This window comes from Manis javanica, chromosome 7, assembly GCF_040802235.1.
Source record: "Manis javanica isolate MJ-LG chromosome 7, MJ_LKY, whole genome shotgun sequence".
Lineage (NCBI taxonomy): Eukaryota > Metazoa > Chordata > Mammalia > Pholidota > Manidae > Manis > Manis javanica.
This window is the reverse complement of record NC_133162.1, coordinates 39,341,607-39,365,126: the sequence shown is the minus strand read 5'-3', so window position 1 is coordinate 39,365,126 and position 23,520 is coordinate 39,341,607. Positions and strand designations below refer to the sequence as shown.

The 23,520-nt window shown below is 44.5% G+C and overlaps 1 protein-coding gene across 32 annotated transcripts in view; it reads right to left on the bottom strand.

Annotated features, from left to right (window-relative positions):
* The window catches only part of KCNMA1 (potassium calcium-activated channel subfamily M alpha 1), a 696,669-nt gene that overhangs the window by 183,908 nt on the left and 489,241 nt on the right, over nucleotides 1–23,520 (bottom strand). For 29 of the 32 annotated variants that reach the window (XM_073240755.1, XM_073240756.1, XM_073240775.1 and 26 more), the window contains exons 10-13: nucleotides 11,384–11,494; nucleotides 8,930–9,035; nucleotides 7,113–7,195; nucleotides 3,095–3,164 (exon numbers count right to left, since the gene is read on the bottom strand). In XM_073240755.1, the coding sequence (XP_073096856.1) occupies nucleotides 3,095–3,164; nucleotides 7,113–7,195; nucleotides 8,930–9,035; nucleotides 11,384–11,494 (370 nt within the window). Of the gene's footprint in view, nucleotides 1–3,094; nucleotides 3,165–7,112; nucleotides 7,196–8,929; nucleotides 9,036–11,383; nucleotides 11,495–20,996; nucleotides 22,084–23,520 lie in introns of those variants that run through there. The other 3 variants (XR_012133155.1, XM_073240781.1, XM_073240782.1) reach the window with 3 other exon arrangements.

Below are 23,520 nucleotides of genomic sequence, written 5' to 3'. Positions count from 1 at the left end.
TGCGAAAACAGGCCCTCCTGGGAACCAGGAGAGAGAAATTCCAGTCCCTGATCATCTCACTACACATACAACATTGGGGGGTCCACCATGAGAAACAAAGGTCACTTCAGAGAAAACACTTTAACACTACTGCTCAAGTATAAGAGTTTATAGCAAGAAAACTCCAAGGGCTTTGTGAACGCCCAAATCTCCTTTGGGCCATTAGGACTTGGCTTCTAGGTCAGAGACAAAGACCTCTTTCTCTACAGTCTGCTGGGAAAAATTTAAAAAAATTATTTAATAGCTAAATCATTTCCAAGATGTCATAAACCATTCTTTCCTTGAAAAGACTCAAGCCATTTACACTCAAGTCAAAAAAACACCCTGCTCTTCTCTCTGGCCTCAGAGATGGCTAGGCTCAAAAGTGTTTCTCTCTGTGTATTCTAATGATACTAAAACAGATCCACTTTAGTCCTTCTAGAAAGCCTATTCTGAGAAACCACAGTTTGCTTCAGCAGGTTGTGACTCTATTTAAAGAGAAGGTGGCCATCGGCAGTTCTGTCTTTTAGCTCACTGGCTGCCAAGTGACCATGAGTTGTACCCATCAGAGCTACTCCGTCTGAGACAGAACTTAGACCCCTCCGCGGTCCGAAGTCACACTGGGATGCTAAAATGCACAGATGGTCAAATGAGAACTAAATGAGATAACGGATGTCAAAGCTCTTTTAAAACCACAAAATATGAAACAAATGTCTGAGATTATTATGATGGCAAACTCAGGACCAGTTTTACATGGAGAGAAAGTAGGCAGTGTCCCTAGAATACCACCATCACTAGATCCCAGGGGACTGAAATTCTTTACCTTTTAAGACTGGCATCCAGTTGTGGAATTAACTATCCCTTAGAATATGTTGACAGTGATATAAATTTACACACATGTACCAGGTTGTTTCCAGAAAGCAAGTTTTAATGGATGGAGAACTTTGGACATCTAGTCATTGGTGAAAGGAAGTGTAAGAGAGTAAGAAAAATAATATTGTAAGGGAATGGGAAGAAAAACATTTTGCAAAGGAAGGCACAAGCACCTTAGGACACAGCTTAAAGTGTAAAGCAATGTGAAGACTGTCCATTTGCAATTCTATGAGGAATGAGATGACAAACAATGACCTGTGGACTTTCTGCTCTTTCTCTAGATGAAAAAACTGAAATGACTGAGAAAAATGCCATGTCAAAGTCACTCTGTCCCTTGTACCCTTACTAATCTTACAGGGGCAGAGTCTCATAAGTGATTGCCTAACTCTAAAACCCAAATAGATTGAGTAGTTCGAAACAAAATATGTCTTAAGCAAATAACCATGGATGGTATCTTGTCACTGTTGCTGAATAATTACAATGCAGAGATCTGTAAAAGACATTCAGCTTGCTATGATTATGCAAATACTGACCAGGTACCATCTGGATCCTAGGTCTGCTGAGCGACTTTGAGTTTGACAAAAATCATGTAGGTGAAATCCTCAATTTCTGGAAGATGCTACATCCACATTCATTGGAAGGAGAAGAAAAGGAACTGACATCCCTTTTTAAGCATACAACACTAATTTTCCTCTTCAATCTAAATTCAGCCAAAAATCTAAACAGCTTCAAGCACTCCCACACTACATGAAATTTCAAATCACAAATGAAAGAAGGAGAGTTCATTGCCTCAGGAGCTGTCACCAGCCACAGCCTTGCTAATAAAATTCACCTCCACCTGCGGGGGCTGCTGTCAAAAACTTCTCCAGATTGATGCTTGTGATTTACTAATATCCTCACTTTATCTCTTCCACATCCTTGGGTTTTCCAGAGACAAATAGGAAAATGGACACACAGGACCTTGGGTGCCGACCACCAAGCCTACTGGCTGGAGCACCACATGTCGTGCAATGGAACCACCTGCCGAGGGCTGGGCAATGGTTGACAGCGGGCCGCAAGCTCCAGTGGTAGGCTAGTTACCGACAGCAGGCCTCACTCAACAACAGCCTCTGATGGGCCTCCACACAGCAAAATGGGGCCGCACTTGCCAGCAATTAAGAAATAATGGCATGGCACTGGTGCATTTGGCAGAACAAGGTCTTCTCTGGGGCACCTGACTGCCTATTTTGTAAGGAATATGGCCTATAAGATGGGACACACACTCACTCATAACCCAACAGGGAGTTATTCTGTTCAGACAGGGCACCTGATTCCAGGTACTGAGCAGCCTCCAGTTTCTAAGCCTCATTAAGGGTAAAACCAGTTTCATATCAAACAGAGAAAGGTGCCACCTTCCCTCCCCCAAAGCTGTTTTCCTGTGAGTTTAATGGCAGGCCGAGTGAAGAAGCGTCGCCTCTGAATGGGGGACTGGACTCCAATTTACTGAGTGGTGATCACAAGGGAAACAACATGGACCCCAATGTTTGTTTTCTTTCCAATCCCCCTTGCAAACTATAACACTAGGAAAATTCCTTTATGTTTAATCTCTGGATAACCAACTCTTTGCCTGAATGCAACCATGCAATGTCTCATCTTGAATTTGGGAACACCACATTCTACACCCAGCATTATGTCTCATTCCTCCCAGTCACCTGGTCTCTGGTAGAAAAGTGCTATGATTTGCCTGAGACACCCTCTATCGCTTGATTGTTAAATCCCTGAGGGCACAAAATAGGACCTCCCCTTTGTTGTTATCCATGCAGGTTAGGGAGGTCAGGTAGAGCCCTGACCACATAGTAGGCATTCAATAAATACTGACTGAAGAAATAAGGCACTGATAAAAATGAAGCACATAAGACAAGAAGATGCTGGAACAGGATCTAAGAATGCATCAGTATTTCTGAACCTAGAGGTCCAACAGGTGCTTCCTGAATGAATGAATGTATCAGTACATAAAGGAACTTCCTTCCAGAGACCAACAGTAAATGAGTTGTTCGGACTGAAATGTCCCAGGGAGGTTTTTACTCACCACCCTTCTTTATCCAGGCCTTTGAATTGCATCAGTATGTGTGTGTGCATGTGTGTGCGCATGTTCGGCAGCACAGTAAGAAGACACAGGACCGGCGTGTGAATCTCCACCCCTGGGACAGGCTCACTGTCCTACCTTGTTGTGATACTGCAGCATCTGAGTGATGATTCTTATCTTCGGATGGTAGTTCTTGATGGAGATCACTCTGAAAGAGAAAAAGCCAAAGCTGAGGCGGGGTCTGCCTTTCCCTGGGAGTCTGCTGGGAAGACTGAGCTGATGACAGGCACACCTCATTCTAGTGCAGATTCACTTTACTGCCCTTCGCAGATAACTGCATATTTTTAACAAATTGAAGGTTTGTGGCAACCCTGCATCACGCAAGTCTATTGGGGCCATTTTTCCAACAGCATTTCTTCACTTCGTGTCTCTTTGTCACAGTTTGGTAATTCTCACCTTTCGAACGTTTTCATTATTATTATATTTGTTACGGTGAGCTGTGATCAGTGATTATGACTCACTGAAAGCTCAGACGATGGTCGCATTTTTAGCAATAAAGTGTTTTTTAATCAGATATATATATTGTTTTTGACATAATGCTATTGCACACTTAATGGGCTACACTGTAGCATACACATAACTTTTATATGCCCTGGGAAATCAAAAAATTCATTTGACTTGCTTTATTGCAATATTCACTTTATTGTGCTGGTTTGGAACAGAAGCCAAAATATCCCCGAGGTCTGCCTGTCCATCCACAAAGACCGAATGTGGGGCCAGCAGCCAGGGCTATCCAGAGGGTTGGCAGGTTCTGGGCCAAGTTCAACTGTTTCGAACCACTGTACCCCGAGATAGTGTGAAAAAGAAACCATGGAATAGCCACAGACTGTTTCCTGGGCATAAAAGAAGAGGCGGTCCTGTGGTGCCTGGGTGATAGTATGTGAGCATGTGGGTCTTAGGGGTGGAGGGTTATGGAGCAGGGATTATGTGCTTGCTGCCTGTATAGGCATCTAAACAAAGAAAGTCCAACTCATGGGGCCAACAGAGGTTTGTAGTCTCACATATCCTAGACACAATTTGCTCTGTGTCCAACTTGAGACACACACACAAACACACGCACATGGGCACTGTCATAAAAATGATTTCTCAGCAGGGCTCTTAGGATGGGATCAATGACTCAGCTATCAGCATCTAAATGATGATGTTAATGTTGGTTAGAGAGACATGCCAAGGCCTTGTGGAGGTCACGATCTGGTAGAAAATTCTCCCAAACTGCCCTTAGTCAGTACCAACAATTGCCTCCTCCCCCCAGACCCAACCCCAGCACTTCTGCTCCACATAATAATTACTGTGCTAAAAGGGGAGGAGCAGGGAGCAGAGGAATAGAAACACCTGGATTCCAGTCCCAGCTCTTGTACTAATGAAGTGGATGACCTCCAGGAAATCCCCGGGCACTCTGTGACTGTTTCCTCATCTGGACACAGGGGGCAACAGGACCTGCTTTATTTATTTCACAGGCTTGATATGAGCAGCAAATGGAAGGCCAGATGTGAAAATGCTTTGATATCATTAAAAGCTCTCTCCATGTGTAAGTTATGGTTTTTGTCATTACCAGCTCTGTCAGGGGTGACATTGTACATTTCCTTCTGAGACAAGGAAGGCTAAAGAATGGAATTCCACAGGAAGGCCCACCTCCTAGGCCTAATCAGCAATGCAACTGTGCATTTATCACGACCACCCCACAACTTCCCACCAAGAAACATTTAGGCTTCATCCTTTTTTGTGCAAAGACGGAGAGAAGGCAGCCAGAGAGCAGGTTTGTCTGAAAAGCTACAACTTGTGAATTTAGGAAATGGATCACATGTAAGACTCTCCCTGCACAAATTCATCCTGGGCTTTGCACTTGAAGGATTTCATTTTATTTTTGAAAACGTGTTGTGTTGGCCCACGCTCATAACTCAAGGACTTTGAGCCTCGGTCAGACCTCTGAATTCAGTTCACAGCATCAGCCAGTTTTCTGCATTAGCTCATTTCAAATGGATCTTTGACATTTTAATTTCAAAAGGGGCAGATTGATCTCATTAAACTAAGAAGAAAGGAGAATTATACAAATAAGGGAAAGACAGAGCCCATTTTTAACCCTGAGCTTCCCATTTCCTTTTCCTGCCAGGGCCTTAGTTCTCATTCTGGTCAATGAATGGCTTAATTACATTTCTGATACAACCTCTGTTCAGTAATTTTTACGTCTTGGCATCATGCCAATCACCCTGATAACCTATAAGCCTTCATATTCACCCTATCACAGTCAAGGCTTAAATAAAAAATTGTGATTAAAATAAATGCCCATTTCAAAGCTAGTCTTCATTTCAAGTATTCACTTTGGGAGGAAAAAAAAAGCAGCACTAGCCCAAGACTTCTCTGTAGGGTCAAAACATTAAGTTTCATCTTCTTTTGTTTCCTACTTGAAAATTTGAAAATAATGAAGCCTCGTTCCTTAAAGTTACATTTTACCATTTCGACAGAAAAACTTGGTGCAGGATGGAAATTCAAATTCAAGGTAAGGGCCAACTGACATAGGTTAAGCTGAGGCTGTTCTAGCCACTTTCCAGTTGGGACTAGTTAGGGCCATGGACCCAGGTGTGGAAGCATGTCACCATTCTACCAGCTCCCTGCAGTCTGGCAAGCCCAACGCTAGTAAGAGTTCATGCATCACCTTCCTTAGACTGACTGCGCTAAGCATATCACCAAGGAAAGGCAAGCATGGGGAGAGCACTGGGCCAGATGTCACCTGCCAGACACAGGACCAGAATCTGAGGAAAGGACTTGCTCATCTGAAATGCGATGGAAGCATTCCCCCACCTCACCTATGGGGAAGCTCATGTCACTTGGGGCTACTGACTACATTGTAACAATGTAACATTGCAAAGGCAACTTCCCACCCCTCCACCTCAGGTAAATTGCCAGGACCCAGTACACCAGGCTGCAGGGAGAGGGGAGTCTTTGTCTAGACCAAAAGGCTGGCTGCTCGCTATTAGGCAGGCGTCCCCAGGAATACAGTGGGAGTGAGATGTTTTCTCTCTGTTCATCTCTTCCCCAGAAGGTTCTCTTTACTGTTCCCTCCCAGCTCTCTTAACTATTCTGCAATTTATGCCGGAGGAGAGAAAAATCCAAGGGGCTTTCAATATCTGGAGCAAAATCTCTTAACTTTTTAGACATTTCATAGCCCCAGGATGTCAGGAATAAGGGTCTATAGTTAAGAACAAAAATGGAACCATTTCTTCTGAAATGAGAAAAAAATGAGTAGGAGTAGAGCAGAGAGGGGCCTCAGACAGGCCAAGTCCACTTGCAGGAAAGGCAGTGGGCAGTCATTTCCAAAGAATACCCCCCATAAGATGTTCTACAAAAAGAAGGGGGACGTGTAGTCAAACAGTTTGATCAATTCTCTGTAGAAGATTCTCTTAGAAATTCATACAGTATTAGCATTAGAAGCACTGAGAAGGTTTTCAGTGAAGAACACTATTCCACTTTGGAAAACTAGCCTAAATAAACTAACTGGTCAACAAACTCCTTTTGAGAGGTGGCAGGGTATTGATCAATGTGCTAGAGACACACTTGGAAAGCTCTACCACGGTGCTTCTCAACCTTGGCACTACTGACAGTCTGGGCAGGATGACTCCCCACCGTGGGGGGCTGTCCCATGATTAAGGTGTGAGCAGCATCCCTGCCTCCACCCACCAGCCGCGAGCGGCACCCAAGTCATGAGCACCAAGAACATCTCTACATATCTTATGTCTCCTGGGGGACAAAACCACCCATAGTTAAGATACTTGGGCCCACTCCCCTTTAGGGAACCCGATACCTTATTTCAGGCCCACATGCATCTAAATCTCTTTCCTTTTCTAGTCCTGTCTGAAGTATCTCAAGTCTAAGACCAGTTAGAAGCCCTGGCTGAGGTTCCTGAGGGTGAGACCTTGTGTCATTGTCCTCCAGTCACCAAAGCCTCAGCAACCCCCAGTCGATGCTTGTGACGGATGTGGAGTGGCTGATGGGGCAAAGAAGGTCCCACAGAGACGGTGCTCGTCAGTGCCCTCAAAAGGGAAGCCCGCGGGCTACAGAGCACGGAGCCCAGAACCTTCCCCAGCCGCCCCACTGTTACCTCATGATGTTGGAGGCATCTTCCGCATCGGGGTCAGCGCAGTATTTGTTGGCAAGGATGAGGCACGCATCTGCTGACTCTATCTAAGACACCAAAAGGAAAAACCACAGAACACAGGCGTATAAACAGCCACGCTTGGTTACAGTCTTTCTCTGTTGACAGCGCTGGGGAACCTGGGGCTTTGCAAGGAAAGAAAAAATAATCCTGAGAGATTTCAGTTTTGTCAAAAGTGTAGGTGGCCAAGTTCTTGTTATGGTATAAACATTTCCTCTTGTTGCTGTTATAGGATACAACATGGACTTGGTAATTATACTTTTCATTTTCAATAGTCACTTATGAGAAATCTTTCCAGATTTCTTTAAAAAACAATTAATTAAGGCTTTCAGTCCTCTCCCTGCCTCCCTTCCTGAACGTCTGCACCATCATCCTGTCACCCTGATTTTCCCATTTGGGAAATGGAGTTAGGTGGGCCAAACCCCTTCCTGTCTGGTTACCAAGTTAACTGAGTAGTTGGGGATTCAGAAACTTAGACTCTGAGGTCCCTCATCTAACCTTTTTCACATCTGAACTGTGAAATAAGAGGAAATGAGACCCTACATCAGATAACAGCTCAAGACTGTTTAGTATTCAATGAGCATTCAGAGATTCAAAGGACAACAAATCTATGTGTATGAAATGATTTGTTACAGATGACCTCAAAATACAACCTACTGACTTATCTAAACACGAGCCAAAAAAGACTTAGTCCTTGGAGAGGATCATGAGTTGTGCTAATAATTGCCTGCAACTAAATTAGATCCATGAACAATAACTATTTTCTCCATGTTCACATAAGATTTCACATTAGTCATAACTTGGATCATGTCTGGATAATATTAAGGTTAACTGGACTCCATAAGCATAAGAATTCTCATGCTGGCTCAGGTCTGCAATCTGTCCTATTTTGTAATTGTACTTAACAGACCATTCCTGCACTTGGTGGGAGAGCATGTTTCCTACATGGTATGTCACAAACTGTCTTTAGTTTTCTTTAATAATCCAAAGAATTTACCCAAATCCCTTTAGCTTTTTCGTGTTTGCCAGTTACATCATTTACTAAATTATGTAGCAACCATAGTTAGCATTTAAATGTCAGTGGGTTTACAGTATTAATCTGTACCCACTGGCAAGCAAATATTGGACATGCTTACAAAATCTGTATGAAATAAGCAATGTAGCAGATGTCATTTTGCTGTATCCCTTCCTCCGTATGCCTCAGGTGTGCTTTATGAAGAGATTTTTGACTTAGCAGGTTTTAGAAAGAAAGATTAGCCCATTGTGATATAAGATACCAGCATATTTAGTTTTGCACCTATAGCCTTTGGTGGGGGAAGAAAGGAAGCTCAAATTTTTTATGGCCTGGCAAAATTTTATTTTATATTTTATCTTTCATTTTCCTTTCTGATGTAAGTAATATATTTCAGAGCTACACTGAGTCCAATATAAGTATTCAAGATAGGAATCACTTGATTTAGTATGTTGTATATGAGACTGTATATTCCATACCACCGGTCTGCTTCCTTTAGGGGCACTGATATTGAGGGAACCAGCAAAATAAGTTTTGCACTATGACCAGTCCCAGTAAGGAAAGGCTGGGAGGTGGTCCAGCATATGCCAGCAGAACAAAGTCCTAGCACCAGTGGAAGGGTGACGTCCAGGTTGATAGTATCTGACTTATCTCATTATGGGTTTGGTGGTGACACCTGCCATCCTCAGAGGCATGTCCCCTTCACCATAGTCAGACTGCCTTTCAGTAGAAGTCACCTCTTTCTTCTTACCTTGACTCTTGCAAGATCATGTGGATTGAGGACTGAACCCTGATAAAACTCCACCTGAGTAAAATGTCGTTTGAACAGAGCTTCAAGCTCCAGGTTAGGGGAAATGCTGGCAGGGAGAGAAGAAACAGACATGAATATAACAGCCATTAATAGTTCAGCCTCCATGGCCTCCTTTCTCTCAGATTCCCACAGAGAGAGACCTCTGGGAAAAGGCTTTCTCCTTCAAAACAGCCCCCTTTCTTACCATAAATAAGAGGCTCAAGAAAAATAAAACCCCAGCCCAGCTGAAAACCAAAACCCCCTGCTCTTCCCTCCATCAAAAGCCTCTTCCAAGCTTTTCCACCTCATGGACTTCTCATCCTCCAGGGCCTAGATCAAAAAATGTCGCCTATGAGCAGCCACACACACAGGTAATTTATTCCCCATACTGTCCTTGATTCATGCATGTGGACACTATTCTTCATCCTTAGTGCTGAGCTATACAGACATCTTTCCCATTGAAGGACAAGGATTTAAACATTCCTTTCATCTATTTATTGACCTGTTCATTTATTTATTACTACTGTAGAGATGAAAAATACCTACTCTCTGTAAGGGACTCTACTAGGCCCTGGGAGGTGATACTAAGTTAGAACCCACTAGGTGCCAAGGACTGAGTGAACCCACACTTACCTAACATTTACGAAATACTCAGAAATAATAATCACTGTTCATGTTTTTGAGTGTTTACTGTGTGGCAGACACCCTTCTAAGCACTTGACAAGTACTAATTCATTTAAACCTCAAAACAACCCTACAGGAATGTATGCCATTAACCCAAAGCTTTCAGAGGTTTATTAACTGGGCCATCTACTACAACACTGACACTCATAGATGCTGGGGATACAAAGGTGAATCCTAGCAGTTGAAGCATTAGCAGCTAGCTTGTTGATTCAGACTAAAGCAGTGGGTGGGAAAAAGCAGCTGCCTGTGCAAACCAGGCCAGTCTTCCAGATCCATTGCAAACTGGCCTCTTCCAGGAAGCCTGTCCTGATGGATGTTGTGCCCTAACTGTTGCATATGTGCTCACCCTGGAATGCCCAACCAATAGGAGCATAGACCCTACACACTGTACTTGTCTTGAATCTTCAAAAGCACTCAGGAGAGGACTGGTCCCACAGCTGGTAAGCACTGGCTAAACACTAAATTGGGTGTGAGGGCTCTGCACCTGTGCTCGTGGACTGGCCAGTCTTTTCAGAACCTAGAGAAGTCAGTGCTAAGAAAAAAGTTCTGGTGCTCAACCATGTTGTCAGTTTGGTATTCTGTGAACAAATGTCAAAAGGAAGGAACGGTACAGAATGTGAGCTTATAGGGAAGTCAACCTCAGTGGGATCTCAGGGCGTGAATGAGTCCTGGGGGTCAGCCCATATTGAGCCAACACCAACATGTGAAGTTTTTCCTTAACAACTTGGGGCCAGGGCTGGCCCCATGATGCACCTGTCTCCATAAAAAATAGACAGTGCCACCACGTCAACATGCCTGGGCCTCCCAACAATCCATCCCTGTGCAGAGTAACTTTTACCTAACAGGAAATCAGGCAAAGCTTAAAATCTTAACAACATTGAGTGGAGGGGAGATATCTTCCTTTCCTCACCTGAAAAACAAACATAATAAGACCTACTACCTAGGTTGATTATGCAGCCTAATAAATTTTATCTTTCACAATAACAGCTAACATTTAGTGGGCACTTACTGCATGCCTGATACTACTCTGTGTACTTTACATGAATTGCTTCTTTTCATTCTCAGAACAGCTCAAGGAGGTTGAAACCATTACAATCTCCCCATGTTATCAGTGTGTGAACTGAGGCCCTGGGAGGTTAGGTGACTTGTTCAGCAAGTAACTGGTTGAGTCAGGATTTAGTTGGAGTACTCTGAGTTCAGAGCTTGTACTTTTACTCCTTCTGCCAACTAAAGGAGAGACTGTAGGCAAGGTGACCAGCACAGTCCTATACTGATAGTCTCTAGCAAAGGCAGCTGTTGTTGCTTTTATTACTACCTTAGAGCCTGCTTCCTCTATGTGTGTGTCCTGTGTGGTTGCTATGTTACTCCTGTGCTTGTGAAGAATCCACAGCAAATGGTAAATCATTCCACTGTGGACACACCTGTGTCACACAGATCCAGGTGGCTGAGGGGACAGCAATGCTATGTTTGACCCACAATGAACTCCATTGTTATTTGCCAGAATTGCCTCCACAGACAGAAGCACAGGTCTCTTGACTGAACTAGTGTGTCACCTCCCTTTCCGCTGGTTCCATATCATCCTCTCTAATGAGGCCAGAGGGGATTATGGGGGATTCAACTCTGCCCTGTCTCCTAACTTACCCCCATACAACCAGTCCCACAGACACTCAGGGTGTCCCCCTCAGGATGCCTGGTTGGGTGGAGGGTCTCAAAACAGCAGGGACCCCTTACTTGTGAAGAAAGACGATCTCCACATTGACATCATCCCGGTCCTTGTGCAGAAAGTCCTTCAGGAAGTTGGAAACACTCTCCAGAGTGATGTGTCCGCAGACCACAATGTGCCTGAATGGGAGAGGCCAGTGAGATGGGGCCGCCCGGCACAGACCCGGCACCCACCCCGGCAGGACAGAGGAAGCGCGCAGCTGCAGGGAAGCATCTTCTCCTCCAGAGGCTCCAAAGAAGCCCAGCTCCCATCCCCAGAGGGCTGTGAGGCAAAGCAGTGGTGCTGGCAGGTGTTCAGAGACTCCTCGACAGGAAAGGCATATGGCTTCTCACCTGATGCTGCACAAAATCCTATTAAAAGCTCAACCGTTTGGCCAAGTGGTTTTATGCATTTAACAATAAGTGACATTATGCTTGTGCTTAAATGCTGCATTATCAAGTCCCTTGCAGATCCCTATCTCTCCCTTTCTGCCCACAAAGCGTCCTCCTGAGAGATTTACCGAATGAGTCTTGGTTTATGACATAGAGCTTATCAGGTAATGAGATAACAAATCTTGCTGAAACGATGATTTTGTGTGTAAGAAAGCGGACTTTTATCAGGGTGGCTAATGTGCGGCTTGACACATTATGGGCTGTGCTGGCCATAAGCAGTAAAAAGGAAATTTTGCATTTTTCCGCCATAACTCCTCCGACAATGGGGGCATGTAACACTTTACAGTAAGTGAGCATTACTCAGGGCTAAATGGGTGGGATGCCTAGGCAATCAGAGATCATGCTGCAGGCTGTGCATCCCCAGACAGCTGCTTGCAAGGGTGCCTCGGATTTTCACGAGAGCCAGAGGAATTTGCCTCAAGATGGGGAGAAGCAGAAGGGATGAGGCTCAAACTGGTTGCCTGTTCCCAGTGTGGTGGCTCCCCCTGAGGAGACAAGTCCTCTTTCAAAACTGAAACCAAAGTCTCCCCAAAATCTTTGGGCTCCTGGACCAATCTGACTTTGACACCAGATAAACTGTGGCCACTTGGATTTGCTACAGGATCCGTTCAATCAGGAGTAAGCACTTTGGTGCAAGAGTTAGCCCTGGGTCCAAAAGCTGGGAACTGGCTATGGAGATGAAACCTGCTGTCTTCTAGCAAAGATATCATAGCAAGGGGCTCAGCCCAGGTCCCTGTGCCCCTCAGGCTGATGGTGACTGAGGCCAAACCCCTGACTGGGCATTGAGGCATGAGCAGGTGGCAATCAGGAAGCATGGTAATTTCATGGGAAAATTTTAGAAAGGCCAGGTCCCTTGCACTTCATAATTGCTCTCTGAACATTCCAATAAGGCAGAAAGCTCATTGGCTAGAGGCAGCTCATAATAGGAGGAAGCAATGATCACTTAAGCAATGTTCCATTAGATGCCATTACAAGAGCCTGGCCTTTTGTTGTAATTTGGTGCTTGACTAAGTATGTGAGAATAATGCAGTAAACTCATTGGTGAAAGGATAATGATGTGAACAAAGAGTAAATCAATAATATGCACGATACAGTTAATAATATCACCATTATGGACTGTTATTGTTACGGTGCTGCTCTGAGTGACTGGCCAAGCAGAGCCACTGCAGGGAGAGGAGACTGTCAATGGGCTACCCTCAGAGGACACATTTTAACATGATCACTTTGATCTCCAACCAGTTATCTGCTGGGTTAAGGGAGGTCCCTTGGCCACCCATCCAAATTTTATGCCCCAAACCCGTATGACTACTCCCTCCTGAAACATGCAGCATGTCTGAATAAATGATATTAATTGAACACTTACATACATTTTCTATCATATCTTAAAAAGTTTCTTGTGGCACGTGTATTTATGTGGACAAAAGAGGCTGCAAATGAATTTGCATGTCCTGAATAAGATACCTGATTTTGAATTTTCCAAGTGTGTCCAGAAAATGACCAAGAAACAGGCTCTCCCTCCTGCTCTGACTTCTCTGCAAAAGACAGTAGGGCTGCCTGAGGAGATTCTAATGCTTTCTGCCCACAAATTTCAATGATTAAGAACAAGGCCAGATGAAGGTGCCAACGTATGGGCCCCTCCACAGGGCAGATACGTGGTGGAGCTCTTCTTGTCATACAGATGTGAAAGTAAGCCAGATTTGATTCCCTGTTCTGCTCTGTGCACATTCCAGTAAGGCAGAAAGCTCACTGGCTTCATGAGTGTGCTCTTGGCCAAGCTACCTATTCCCATTCAATAGGTGAGGGAGTGAGAGGTTAACACCACCCAGCCAGCTTGCTGCACCAGAGTTCTACACCAACATAAGACTGGTTATCATTCAAAGCTGGACTCAAGTCAGCAATAGGTCCAGCGAAATGCCAGAACATTCATCCTTCCTATCCTGTGTGCAAACAACTGAATGCACACCTGCCAGCATTCCCTCTTCCTCTTCTGAAATCATTCATCTCTAGGACAGACGTGTAAAAAGTGGAAGGGAAGGTGAGTTCACCCTCTTACCTTTGAATCAAAGGCTCAGCCAGCTGATTCATTCAGCCTTAGAAAAAGTCAGGGTTCTCTTAGTTGGAAATATGCTGGGCATATATAAAATATATTCTGATGCAATCAATATTATCCCTTAAGCCTTTAATTAGCTTTCACTTCTCTTAAGAAGTAGACAAATGCTGGCAGGAGAAGGGAGGGAAAGAAAAAGGATTGACTTTTCTCATTTGATGCCAGCTGTCCAATACCATTCTACACAATTGAAAATATATATCTTTCAGCTATAGCATGATTTCTGGAGTGGAGAGCAGTCTTTATCAAAAAGGAAGAAAAAAAATCTTCCTTCAACGTAATTGGTATTTTTGCTCAGAAAAAGCAAGATTGATTGAAAGCAGATTGCCTTTTTGCCCAAGGAGAGTTATTAGGTACATTATCATGGCAACCTTGGAGAACCCATATTGTTCCAATCTGTCCTATATCTGATTTGAAGATTTATGGCTTCCCCCTTTTGTGCCAATAATCATTTCCCTCCATTTTGTTTCCCGTACAGTGGAAGTTATCAAGGAGCCCACATACTGAAAATGTTTGAATGCAGTTAGAATTGACGGATGGGGAGAAGCCGCCTCTCTAACTCAGCATCTGCTTTAGAAGATCTGCTCCCACCAGCCCATGGCTGACAGAGGCTGGCGGCCCTGCAGGAGTGCAAGGGACAGATGGAGAAGGGGGAAAATTAATTTTCCCGAAATATTTTCAGGACTTTTGAACATTCCAGATGCAGCCATTTGGGGAACAATGCTTTTGTGAGGAGAAAGCGGAATTTCTTGTATCCTCAATGACTGAAAATATAATTGAAGATACTTAAGATTGAGAGCAGGGTGTGCCTTCCTTGGAAGCAGAGCGATGGTTGCTCACTGTGCATGATTTGAAGGATGCCAAAAAGATCCACATTCAAAATTATCTCAGTCGGGTTCCATGACACCTACAAATCTACCACATGAGATTCATAACTTGATAGCCCTCTGTTAGCTCAGCTCAGACACTAAATAACTCAATAGTCTTGGGCAAGGTACCAATTCTGCATTTTGCAACAATAAAGTCAGAGTCTCTGAAAGCCTGGGGCTAGTACCTGATTCACGAGGTTATCCTGATGATTTATTTAAACAGGTAATACATGTGAAAGGACTAGAAAGGGCCTATGCCATTGTAAGCATTATTAAATCATAGTGATATCTGTTAATCAATATGTAACAGACATAAAATGCTCTATGGCCCCTGGAACCTCATCTAATCCTCAAACAATCCTGTGTTCCTACTATCTGAATCTTTTCAGATAACCTCTCTGAACCTCCATTTCCTTAAGTCATGTGCCTGACATCCTGCAGCAAGTAAAGTGACTTGTCCAGGATGTGATCCAAGCCCATGATTCTATTTCCCACTAAGATGAAGGTGATACAGTGGAGAGAACAGAGGCTTGAGGATTTCAGCTTCTGCTCCTTCCTGTCAGGCAGGACTGGGCCAGCAAGAGGTCCTTCTGGACACACAGTGGAGGGGCCCTCACTGGGCCAGGAGAGAGGCTTAGCCTAGGGACTACGATGACAGAGATGAGCCTCATTTAAAGCATTATCACTAGATAATGCTGTATCACTAGATTCTGGCTGCACCCGGCCAGCTGGGCCAGTGGGCTCAAGACAGCAAAGGCTGAGTGACGGCAAAAACAAACCAAATTTTTAACTTAAGCCAGACAATTTGGCAAGCCACGGGGCTGCAAAGTGATGCACATATCCACTTTAGACATTATATGCCATGTCCAGCCCAGGACCGCCTCACTGGACCAAAGATCCAGAAGATAGATGAGAATCTAAAGGATCCATTTATAATAGAGACTATTTAAGAAAGTTACAATCTGATGGTAACTAATGCTGTTCCGATCTGTGGCTCTGGATCTGAACTTTATTTGACTCCTGGCCATCTTAACAACTAACTTCCATAGGGCCTGGCCCCTCGGTTCGTGAAAATGGCCAGCAAACCAAAACAATAATCATTTATCAAAGTGTTGTCAAGTTCTGTGAACAAACCTTTCTTGGGATAAACTAATGCTAATGGCTGGATTAAAAGATCCACCTCAGATGCATAAGGAGGCATCTTAAATGCCAAAATAGCAGCAGATGGCATTTTGTGGGAAAGAGTTATTCATCCAGTGTGAGTGAGCATGCCTGGTTTGGGGTAAGGAACTCCATATACTTGGGCTGGAACGAATTAGGGGTGGGTAACATTGGTGTTTCATGGAGCAAGCATGACATCAAGTGGCTGAGTGTAACTTAATCAGTATTAGAATAATGCTTGACTATTATAAACTCTATCAGGGTTAACCGGAAAACTGCCAATTGTTTATCTCATGGCTATACCTTCACTAAATATGTATTGATGTGCTTCTTCCATTATTAACCATCTCCACCTTCAGAACAGAATCCCACACACTCTCTTCAGTCAACTCTATGTCCTTCTTAGAGGTGGGCGAGAAAGGAAAGCTGGAATGCCCAGCTGGGCTGGAACCTCCCTTTCAGAGCCCAGTTCCACTGGTGCCTTTCAGAACAGACAACTCAGAGGTACCAACTTAGGGCAGGAGGCATAACTTGAGGATAGAGAGGGGGCCACCCAATATAGCTTCTCAAGGCCCCCGTGAATGAGGCACCCAGAGAGCCACTGAAGTTCAGTTCAGCTGAATGCGAACTGAAGTCTACGGGCTTTTTGGAAGACTCTGGTAGTGTTTCTTAAAGCCAGCAGCCCTTGCAAGAGGGAACTATAACAGTGATGAGCTCCCTTCCACATTCTCACATGTATCTCAGTGTCAGACTGGCCCTGGCGAATGTTTAGTCTAGTGCTTGCAGTATTTTGATGTGAAAACTGAGCCCCAGATATTTAGTGCAAGGTGAATACCAGAGCAAGGGCATACCTCCCCCCTGGATGTGATGCCTTCTGAATAGAGAAGCAGCTAGTGCCACTGAAGGGAGCTTGGGCTGGGCATCGGGAGACTCGGTGCTCATCTGGTGTGACCTGGGGCCAGTCACTATAAAGTGAGGAGGCCCAGCTGGCCGCATGGATGCTCCTGCCCCAGGCTAGATCAGGCCAGCATCATATCTCATCTAGACATCTGCAATAGCTTCCTGATTCAGTTCCCTGCTTACTCCCCATGAAAAGCTAAAAGAGCACTATGACCCCCGCTGAAAATGCTAAGGAGCAGGATGGAGGCAAATCCCACTGCATCAGGCGTCACAAGGGCAGGGAGGTCTGAGCTCTCCCCTGGCAGAGCCTGTCTCTAGGAAGACAATGTAAAATGCACTGCTCTGGGCTGTTTATTTTTAAAGATACTATATCCATTTTTACTGGAACAAGTATAAAGAACTTAAAAAACCCATAGCTATCCTGTCACAATAAATCACACAGAGTAAATTGAAAATCCTATACAGCTTTCCCTGAATACATTGTGCTCACTTTGTCAAAGAGGTAGATGAAATGTGGCATATATTGATCTAGATGTCTGTGTAAAACTATAATATTTATATCAAATACATATGCCAGAATCTCTTCTGTCTTTCTGCTGAGCCTTCTAATCATGCTTTTCCTGGTCCTATCTCCTCCCAGCACCTCCCACCACTGGTAGCTGCTGACAACACAGGGTGAATTTTAAGAGGGATTTGTCCAGGGAATTCAGCCGCATTTTATCACACAGAAGGAGGGATGGGGGTGGCAATGACCCCACAACCCAAACCACACAGTAGTCAGTACTAAAGGTCACATCATCCCTCCTGCATTAGACTTGAACCATCAGTGTCCACTTAACTCTCTTTCCAAGACTCTCATGTAAGCTGAGACTGAGGAAGATTCCCAGCCTGACATTCTGTATCACCTGCTAATGCTTCCCTGTGTTTGGGTCATGTCCTTCAGGTGACAATTAGCCAGGTTTTCCCTTGAGGCACATGACCCCATTGCCCCAAAGGAAGGCAGCTAACCCAACTCCTGCCTTCCTGTACGGAGAGCCCATCCCACAGGAACTGACTTCCCTGTGGGGGAGATGGTCTTCAGTGAACAAAAGCTAAGTCCAGGCTGTGTGGGCCCCATCCTTCCACCTAACCCTGGGACCTGACTCAGGGCCCCTGAAACTTGCTGTGCTTTCAAGAGCTATCTGTTCACCAAGGGACTGGTTGGTGATGTGTGCTTGGCTCGGACACCTATGTCATAGTAAGTGTAAAAGAAATTTAACAGTTACTTAACTGCAAGCCAGTCAGATCATTGGCTGATTCTGCCATCTCGGATCAACTACCATGTTTCAAGTTTGCAAAAGTACAAGACATGAAAGGAGGCCAAAAACAAAAACAGAACAACGTGAGCGCCTTTATGGAGTCCACAATCCTAAACCCTGACTTTAACCATTTCCTGTTAAAACAAATGAAAAAACAAAACCAAGCAAACAAAAAAGCCCAAGGAGGTTCAGAGATAAGATAATTCCCTACCCAGGGTCACATTTAGTACTTTGCTAATCACAAAGAAAGGAAATGCCTTCTCCCTCCTAGTGAGGAAGAGAATAAAGCAATCATCTTACCCAGCTGTCAATAGAGCTACTCTGGAGGAGACAGGCTGTTTTGCTCTTTCCCTAAATAGGGGCAGAAGGCTGAGCAAATAGATCCCAAAAGTGCAACAAAGGCACCTCTGTAAAACAGAGCCCCACGGTCAAAAGACAGACTATTGGTGCCCCCTCAGAGACAACGTGGTATCCGACCAGACCAGACCTTCCTGCACAAAGAGGGGGCATCTTATCCTCCGTAGATGGTCAGAACCTAAACCACCCCAGAGGGATCTGTGTCGGCACCCCCGCCATTCCAGATTACAATTAGACCACCATAATTAGGCCATGCATGAGGAAGGATCACTCATCTTTTGGAACTTGTTACCCAAAGGGAACCTCAGTTTATGTCTTAAAAATAAATCCTGAGAACCTCATTGTAAGACACTGGTTGTATTTACCTGTCCAGCATGTACCCTCCCTTCTGTCAACAGCACCTCATTTTTCATGTGGGAACCACCCTTCCCCCATCAGATATAGTCTTGGCACCCTTAATCAAGGTTCTCTGCCCAGCCTAGGCCTATCAGTGCCTTTAATCTTAAATGGAGTGACACAAAGTTCTGGGTAGGAGCTGATCCATCCTGATGGCAACCCCATGAAGACCACCCCTGAGCTCCTGCTGGCTGGATCTCAGCGGCTCCTCTGGCTCATCTCTGTCCTTTCCAGGAGCTTGCCCTTCAGCTTTCCTCTGAATTCCACAAAGTACTCTGACCTTCCCCAAAGTCTTTTCTCCTTTTCTGCTTAAGTCAGCAAGAATCTGGGGCTGTTGCCTGTAAGCAACGAAGCCTCTCTGACAGATTTGTTACCTTGATTTTCTCACTTATTTCTCACAACAACCTAGTATGCAGGTATTATCAACCCCATTTTGATTTCTTTCTCTCTCCTCCTTCTTTTCCTTCCTTCCTTCTTGGAGGAGGAATTTTTCAGCTTTCTTGAATAAGCAATCCCATAATTGCCCAAATCTCAAAAATTGTACAGGCCCTTCCTTGTGTCTCTCCCCAAAACCCTTGCCCCTCTGCATCTACTCATCCCACTACTGCATGCCTGGTAGCCTTTGGCCAGATCTAAGTAAGCCAATCCTCCTTTGACCTGGTTCTTCCAACCCTAGATGGCTCTCTGCTCTTCCAGCCCTAAACAGCACCTTCCTGTATTCAGATCAAAGAGGAAATGGCTGACTGTACTTGGTAATGCTGCTTCTGAACAGAGAAGAGAAGATTAAGGCAAAGGTTAGCCACACCCTTCGGGAATGAAGGTAGAAAAAAGGGAAAATGAGTTCAAAAAAGAGTGATTCTTAATTTTGCCTTGTAGAGGAGAGGCCTGCTAGTTCTGATTTGCAAACCAAGCCCCGCTTTTCTCCCTGACACCCCTGGTGAATCATGCTCCGAAGCTCTAGAGCGTGTGCTGTTGGTACTGACCCTCCCATAATGACAGGCAAGTTGACACATCCTGGCCCATTCCCCGGCCACACCCAAGGGTGTTGCCCCAGCTAGTATAAACTGTGAGGCATCTACTCTGAGTAAGCCCAGCACACTTCCACAGGCCGCAGCAGGCCTCCCGCATCTGCTACACACATAAGAACTGAGAGGAGTCCACAGGTACCAGGGCTTGCTGAGGCATAATACACCACAGAGGGATGTCGTAAGAGGCAGAAAGGACTGGAACTCAGGGTAGCTTCAGTAGCTTCCCCACCCTCCCAAATCTCTCTGTGCACCTCTTCTATTGGGTCCACCATCAGGTCCATGGGTTTCTAGGTGCAGAAGGTACCCCACTCCTTTGCCCTAAACTACTCCAAAGGGCACATATATCAATGTGACTGACCAAATGCTTTTAGAAGCATTTACTCTGAAATGCTTGCACCCTTCATGATTATTCTATACCTTTGTGATTTTATTGAACAAAATTCCTGTCAAAAGAACATTTTACTGGGATGATGCTCCTATGTAGTCATGCTTCTGTTTAGCTCCCACTGGCTCCTCAGATGGTTCTGATTGGTCAAAGTCTCAGGTAAACCCCAGGAGCATAGAATCACATTTTCCCACTCGGCATTTTAACCACAGAACCTAGCACAGTGCCTGGAACATGACAGGGCCACAGATTTTTTGTTAGTTGAGCGAATATGTTGGGATGGGAGCTTTCTCAAATCTATTCTATACACTAGCTGGCATTTGCCTTTGAGGTCAGTGGCTAAGGTCATTAAACCTCACATATATGGGTATGCAGGTATCTCTGAACTGCTCCATATCCCCTTATAGAGAAGGTATAGGGAGGGGAGATATGATTGCTTTTACTGACAATTGGCCCTACATTTGGAGCAGTCCCTGACATTCTGAGGGTGGGAACAGATCACTGTTACGCAACACCAGTGTTAGAGGTGGAGGCTCCAACCCAGAGAAACAGGGAATCGGATTTTCATGAGTTTCATGGTGCATAAGCCGCTAATATTTTTTTAAAAAAAGAGACACTTGGACTTGGCCAATTTGAAAGTTTCCTGATTTATTTTCATTGTATGATGGCATCCTCAGTGGGATGAACCCCAAAACTACAAGGAACTGTTTTGTATAGCTGTAGAAAGACATCTGTCAGAATGAATGACACGGCAGGAAGGCAGAAATCCCATGCAATTTAGTCTCAGATGGATACGTTTCTTCTTCAGATTCAGAATCTATCCAGCAAGGATTCACCCAATCAAATGTGAGATTGAGTAAAAAGAATCTTCAGGGGTTATAATTAGAAAAGTCATATTCAGAATTCTTTTTTTTTTTTAATGAAAGAACATTTGAGAGCAAAAGTCTAGATTTGAATATGACTTTATTTTCCAGGTATGTAGTTCATCTCCCACCGACATTTCTATTCTTGTTTTCAGAACAATAGCTGGAACACTTTGATAAGTGTGTGGAAGGGAACAGAGACAGCAGGAAAGTGGGATGGGGGAGGGGGAACAAGCCTTCATTCCATTAGTATTATCAGGGATTGATTTAATAGGAATCCAAGTCTCTTTAAATAGAGCTTCAAGTTTGAAAAGGACTGAAGATGTGGCTTACGAGAATCCAAAGCAGATGCAAAGAAAGAAGCGCCCACATCCACACCCACCAAAACCCCTCTCGTTGGGAAGGAATACTTGGCATATTACATTACACAATGCAGCATCTAAGGACACTTGCTTTTGGTATCTGCCCCTCAGTTCTAAATTTCAGAAGTAGGCAAGGGGTCATTTTTCCAAAGTATTAGGGCAATCTCATTTTTTTTCTCCCCCAAAAGTTTAAATGCTAATCAAAGCAGAATGCCTAATCAGTCCAAGATGGTCTGTCAACTTGAATTATCTGTTTGTCTTCCTATTTACTGTATCTGTCTGTCTACAGTTCTTCATATCTCTGTGAAGATCAGTTATTGGGGCCTGTGTTTCCTTCTGACTAGAATAGCTACCAGATGATCCTTCCTGGTGATATGTTGATGATTTGCTAATTTATGGCTTTTAAAATCTAGGAATCTGAAAACATTGCTGGGAGTTCAGGCCAGGGAGCACAGGGGCCAGGCAACAGGAAGGCTGAATGGCTTACTTGTCCAGGGATCCGAGTTTGCATGAAACGCAAAGCTTTGGTCACATTTCAACCAGAGTGGTGCCTGAGATACAGAAGTCATAAATGACATCTTTGAGGGAGCATCCCTCAAAGGAGCAATCCCCTCCTCCCCACCGTGGAAAAGGGAGAGTGAGTGTTGCCCAAGCCACACATAGATGAGAAAGGAAATGAGGCTCGTGATACTGGGCCCAAGATAACACCACATGAAATAAACCCACATCTTATTCCCAAGTGCTAGGGCCAGGCTTTCTCAGAAAAAGTAGAGCTGGAAATGCTATTGTAGGAGGACTGTCATCTCTGGGAACTAAGAAGGGAGTTTTAAATAAGCTCCGAGTTTGAATTCCCCAACCACTTTGGTGGCTAAATAACTTTATGTGTCGCTCAAGATAGATGTGGCCTACTTGGAGATTGTTATGGGTGTGTAGAAATACATTTATCCCCAGTGCCTGGCATGCAGCAAGCACTCAAACACACGTGGAAGGGATGCAGATGAAGGCATGACTCATGGCCATTCTCTGGGTGAGAGGTGGACTACAGGGTAGATGAAGTAAGTTTTTAGTAAAGAAATAATCCCCGTTCCAGCACAGCAGATTACGGTTATTTTAAAAAAAAAAAGTCTACAACCCCCGTGGTGGGCAAAACCTACACGGGATGGGGAAAAACGGAGTGTAATTTCATGTTAAAACACAACAGCCAGGTCAGAAGGAATAGAAGGAGGTCTCAGAAAGGAGCGAAGGATGCATGCTGAAGTGCCTATTTCTGATAAAAGAGACATAGTTAAATAAGGATCCTATAATATGGGACCTGGGAAGGTACGCAGGGGGCCCTTTCCTGGTGAAGTCAGCAGAGAGCTCTGTTCAGGCAAACAAGAGCCTGAGAGAGGAGGAAGATTCTAAGACTTAGTCCCGTGGAGGTACATCTAAAGACTTATGGTTGGGAGAAGGACTCATGTAATGTGAGTTTTAAGGCTTGGGTTTAGCTCCCTTCAGTCTAGGCCATAACAAAGGCTGGGGTAAGTAGTCACTGCACAGGCTGTAATGTCCCCTCCTCTGAGCAGTCACCTCCCAGGACCACTTTATCTAGAGAAAGTCATCCTTGTTTTGCTTTTTAACAGAATCATTGGCTTTTGTTTTTGTTTTTGCTGCACATATTAAAATTTAAACTTGGCATTTTCATCAATCACACCTTACTCATTGACTGTAACCTCCATGTGGACAGGTTCCGTGGCTAGCTTGCTCACCACTGAATCCCTGGCACCCAACACAACCCAGCACAGAGGCACTCAGTGGGCATCCACAGACTGAATGAATGAACTAGGGGACGTGGTAACAGGAATGGATGGTGAGGTGGTGAGACGGGGGACTAACAGTCCTTAGTTCTTGCCATCTTGCTCTCAATGACTCAGTGCTCTTTAAAATGTGAGCGTTTACATTAAAAAATATACTAAGTCACTCTTCACACTTTTAAATGCAAACACATG